Here is a 5,351-nt window from a genome sequence, read left to right as displayed (position 1 = left end):
CCCATAGGGTTTCCAAGGAGCGGCTGGTGGATTCGAACTGCTGACCTTTTGGTTAGCAGCCATAGCTCTTAACCACTATGCCACCATGGTTTCCTATATACATATATATATATACACATATATATACACACACACACATATACATATATAAACATATACATACACACATGTATATATACATATATATGTATATGTATATACACGTATGTATGTGTATCACTCATTGCTGTCTAGTTGATTTTGACTTATAGTGACTCTATAGGACAGAGATCTGCCCCATAGGGTTTCCAAGCCTGTAATCTTTACAGAAGCAGACTGCCACATCCTTCTCCCACAGAGCAGCTTGTGGGTTTGAACTGCCAACCTTTGGATTAGCAGTCAAGCACTTTTATCACCATGCCACCATATCCTTAACTGCTTTTGACTTATATGTTATCGGTGATTTAGAAGTGAGTGTATAATATCAGACATTTTACTTTAGATTTATTGGTAGGATATTTTGAATTTCCAATTCAGTATGGAAATGGTTATCACTGACAATTTAATATATATTAAATAGCGTAATACATATTTCATGCCTTTATAATCCTTTTTCTTCTTCATGGGAAGAAAAGGAAAACTAACATTTGTTAGACAGCAGTTACTTTGCTAGGATATTTTTATACACATTTCATTTACTCCTCACAACATTGCTGTGAGGTGGGCATTATGTCACAGATGAGGCCCAAGGTTAAACTGCAGTCAGTAAGGAGTAGAGGCAGGATTTGAGCCAAATCTATTGACTTCAGAGCACATGACATTCAGCTCTAGGAACAGAATGACCTACAAATTTACCAGATTACATTGTTTAATTTTTACTTTTAGATGCTCTTGGCTTAAAAATTCTAGTTTCAACATAATAGTTAAGGTTTGACTGCTGACTGTGTGACTGGTATTATGCTAACAGTTGGACATGGATTATCTCATGTACAGGATATTGAATTTTGGTGGCACCTATTCCTTAAGTATGAAAGTGAGTAGCACTTTTCAAAAGGTGATGAAAAGAGGAGTCATGAAATCCTCGGGGAATGTATACTAATTCTCTCTTTTTTCTTTTTCTTTGTTCTCTTTAGGGCATCCAATTCTATACTCAGGTAAAGACCATCACTTCTCAGTGGAAAGAAGAAGATGCCACTCTTTCTTCACCGTCAGTAGTCATGCCTACCATGGGCCGTTAGAAACAAGTTTGTTCCAGACTCAGTCCATCCTGAGTAATCTCCCTTTATTCTTGACCAACTTCATTTGTCAACTTTGTTCTGATAATTAATTAATAATCCCTGGGATTGGAATACCTTGTAACTAAAATCGTTCTCAGGACCATGAATCCCTGCAAAGTTGCTATACGGAGACTCCTAGTGTTTGAAACTAGATTTCACTTGCTCTTCCTACTTCTATTTTTGAGATAACTAACTGTAAAAAGCTTATTTGGAATGAGAGTTTTTAAGATCTGTTTTCTAAAAATTCTTCCTTTTTCTTGAAGATTTGAAGAAGGGAAAGGTTAAAAAGTATGTAAAGATCTTCCAATAATTGGAAGAGGAACTCTTGGGTGGGGAAATAGGATAGAAGCAATTTACCCTTTGGTTGGTTCTCAGATACAGCCCTACATAAATGCTGGTAGGGGAGACCCCTCTGCCAAGTTTTCCTGAGCCTCTAATTTATCCTGTATTACACAAAATATAATCCACTTTTACTTATCCCAAAAGTGTGACAACTACTTTCTCTTCTGCTGAATGCCACTTGGTTTTCCTAGTGAGTCACAACCACCATTCTATCATTATCAGTGTTCTTGCTTCTTAAAATCACCACTTCTCAAGGATACCTCAGTATGCATTGGATAAATCAACTTTTTTGTTATGTGTGCCAAGTGTTAAATTTCAAGGTTTACTTCAACAATCATTAATTAATGGTTCAGCCATTAAGACCTTAAAAATGCAAAAAAGTTTTTTTAGAAAACTTACTTCAGCAGTTATTTCAGGCCCAGAAATCAAGGGGGTGTTCTAACCGTGAAAGTGGACAAGACTCTTGTCCACTAACCTGATATTTACTTGCCTTACTAGAATTTTATGTTCTTTCCTCTTGCCTGCATTTCTCATTAGTGATACTTTTAAATGAAAGAACACTTAATTTAGAGTGATTGGGGCCTAAGAAATTTCAAAGCTTTTCATGACACAAAGTAATAAAGAAATACCTTTACAGATTCTTCTGCTACCATTAATTCAAGTGTCTTTATGCATTGTTTCTCTGATATATCTAAACTTCAGATATATCATAACAGAAATTGATGTGATGTGCTGGACAGAATGTATTCTGTCTTTTTTGCTCTACCATCCTCTCTGAATCCTGACTTTCTGATACGGTTTCCACCCTGTGAACTAGAAGGCTGCTGGCTCTGATGGAATACTCTCTGGTGCTCAGCCAGATAGCACAGGTCATTTATTTTTCTGCTTTCACATTAGTCACTTAGATAGTGCTAACCTACTTCATGGAGGTTATTCAGTGAATTAAGGATGATGAAAAGCTTTCAAAATATTTGTGCACTCTGTGGACTTTAGCCGCATTACTGCTAGTTGCTGAATAGGATATCAGAATCTTCAATCATCAAAAACCAAACTTGATGCCATCAAGTCGATTCTGACTCATAGTGACCCTACAGGACAAGAGTAGAACTACCCCATAGGGTTTCCAAGGAGCGGCTGGTGGATTTGAACTGCTGACCTTTCTGGATAGCAGCTGAGCTCTTAACCACAGCACCACCATGGCTCCTTAATCATCAAAGGTGACTGAAATTTTACTAAGCTCCACTTAAGACCCTATTTTTTTTTGTGTGTCTTCCTTTAAGTAAGGCAATAGAAATTTATATTTTGAGAATAGACTGCCCCTTGTTTTATCTCTATCACAGCTGGCAACTGGTAGTGATATTTAATCCAGTCCAACAGCTATAGGCTGGGTTGAATAAAAGATCATATTGTATAAATGCCAAATGGAATTAAATATAAGCACAGAGACTCCTAAGTTTTCCTTACATCTAAGGGAAATCACTTTTTAAAAAATACTGACTAATCAGAATTATGTTGCTCCAAGTGGAATCAACTTGTTTACTCACCTGGCCAGCTACTTGCTGCCAGAGGAGTTTCTTTTTTCTTAGATGGAAAAAAAAAATCTGAGCATTTATGGCCATTGCTAATAGCAGCTAATAAATTCAGTATTTTATTTTCTTTTAGCTCTGATGTGGCCTCATTTCTCAGATTCTACATTGTGCTGATTATGAATAAAAAATTACAAATAAAAACCTCTTAAAGAAAAAATGTGGTTTGTTTGTTTTTTAATGGTACCACATACTTCCTTATAATGCCTTTGTGCCCTGCTGACTCAGACTTCCCACTTCTGTCCAAAGCTAAGAGTTACAAGGTCGTTAAAGAACCATGACTAATGGACCACAACTACCACAGCCTCCACCAAACTGAGTCTGCACAACTAGGTGGTACCTGGCTACCACCACCGACTGCTCTGACAGGCATCACAACAGAGGGTCCTGGGCAGAGCTGGAGAAAAATGTAGGACAAAATTCTAACTCATACACACACACACAAAAAAAGACCAGACTTACTGGTCTGAGAGAGACTGGAGAAAGCCCAAGAGTATGGCCCCCGGATACCCTTTTAGCTCAGTAATGAAGTCACTCCTGAAGTTCACCTTTCAGCCAAAGATTAGACAGGCCCATAAAACAAAAGACTAAATAGGCACACCAGCCCAAGGGCAAGGACTAGAAATCAGGAGGAGATAGGAAAGCTGGTTAATGGGGAACCCAAGTTCAAGAAGGGGAGAGTGTTGACGTCACGGGGTTGGCAACCAATGTCACAAAACAATATGTGTATTAATTAATGAGAAACTAGTTTGTTCTGTAAACCATCTAAAATATAATTTAAAAAAATAAAGAACATGACTGAAAGAAAAGTTTATTCTTACATAATCTTACACGTTTGGCTAGGCTGCTTATTTCAAAAAGCAATCTATAGGTTTTCCACACTTAAGAAAGGCACAAATAAGCACTTGCATTAAATATAATAGGCCTTTCTTTACTTTGGATATTGTTATAAAATCTTCCATGATCTCATTATAATGCTATTGCTCATTTCACTGATCCCAGAGTGCTCCTGGCCAGTAGAGAAAAGAACTGAGTCTGCAAGAGGCTACACAGGGAAGGGTCACAGTTATATGCATTTGTTTGTAACAATCCCTTACCATGTCAGGCTTCTCTGATCCTTTCTGAATACTGGGTGGTACCAGTTCACCAGTAGAGTCTGAGATTGGGACTTGCTGGGTGATGAAGGTTTGATCTTGAAACTTACTTTCATCCCTGCAATAATCATAAAGTAACAGACATGTCAACAACCATACACACGTGGAACTTGCTCCAGAAGAATTGTGTGCCATCAAACCAATTCCAACTCATAGTGGCCCTAGGTGGCAGAGTAGAACTGCCCCATAGGGTTTCCTAGGCTGTAATCTTTACGGGAGCAGATCGCCAGGTCTTTTCTCCCGCAGAGCCACTGGTGGGTTCGAACTGCTGACTTTTCAGTTAGCAGTCAAATGCTTAACCACTGCGCCTCCAAAGCTCTTTCACCCAACTCTAGCAGGTATAAGATGCCCATGAGAACAAATGTGACTTGGCTCATGTTTGTTGCTTTGGCAAGAGATCTTACCCAATTTCCTTTGTTTCTCCATTGTCAGAAACAACATAGTCTGGAACTGGAGGCCTAAAACTCTGGTTGTATTTCCTGTGGTGGGGGAAAAGTCAACAAACATAATGAGGCACTGTCTCCTCCTGCCAGTTCAACTACATTTTCAAATTGCTAAATGAAATACTTCCGTTGGCTGGCCTTCTTATTTTTAAAAATGAGTTTTAAACACATATAACCAAAAAAACCAAACTCATTGCCATCGAGTAGAACTGCCCCATAGGGTTTCCATGGCTGTAATCTTTTTTTTTTTTTTAAATTGTACGTTAGCTGAAGGTTTACAGAACTGGCTTCTCGTTAGAACAGCACACATATTGTTTTGTGACACTGGTTACCAACCCCATGACATGTCAACACTCTACCTTCTCGACCTTGGGTTCCTTATTACCAGCTTTCCTGTCCCCTTTTGCCTCCTAGTCCTTGCCCCTGGGCTGGTGTGCCCCTTTAGTCTCGTTTTGTTTTATGGGCCTGTCTAATCTTGGCTGAAGGGTGAACCTCAGGAGTGACTTCATTACTGAGCTAAAAGGGTGTCCAGGGACCATACTCTTGGGCTTTCTCCAGTCTCTGTCAGAC

General features: G+C 38.8%; 2 protein-coding genes across 4 annotated transcripts in view; one reads left to right on the top strand and one right to left on the bottom strand.

Moving 5' to 3' along the window:
* The window catches only part of ALDH6A1 (aldehyde dehydrogenase 6 family member A1), a 21,673-nt gene extending 18,346 nt beyond the window's left edge, over positions 1–3,327 (top strand). For 2 of the 3 annotated variants that reach the window (XM_023726383.1, XM_023726374.1), the window contains one exon: positions 1,113–3,327. In XM_023726383.1, coding sequence (XP_023582151.1) covers positions 1,113–1,217 — 105 coding nt within the window. In that variant the 3' untranslated portion in view covers positions 1,218–3,327. The remainder of the gene's footprint in view (positions 1–1,112) is intronic. The other variant, XM_012560064.2, reaches the window with a different exon arrangement.
* Positions 1–5,351, bottom strand: part of BBOF1 (basal body orientation factor 1) — a 48,936-nt gene that overhangs the window by 2,564 nt on the left and 41,021 nt on the right. The window contains exons 10-11 of the mRNA XM_023726384.1: positions 4,743–4,817; positions 4,282–4,396 (exon numbers count right to left, since the gene is read on the bottom strand). Coding sequence (XP_023582152.1) covers positions 4,282–4,396; positions 4,743–4,817 — 190 coding nt within the window. The remainder of the gene's footprint in view (positions 1–4,281; positions 4,397–4,742; positions 4,818–5,351) is intronic.

Source organism: Trichechus manatus, unplaced genomic scaffold (genome assembly GCF_000243295.1).
Source record: "Trichechus manatus latirostris isolate Lorelei unplaced genomic scaffold, TriManLat1.0 scaffold00010, whole genome shotgun sequence".
Lineage (NCBI taxonomy): Eukaryota > Metazoa > Chordata > Mammalia > Sirenia > Trichechidae > Trichechus > Trichechus manatus.
The sequence above is the reverse complement of the archived record's forward strand: the minus strand, read 5'-3'. Positions and strand labels throughout refer to the sequence as shown.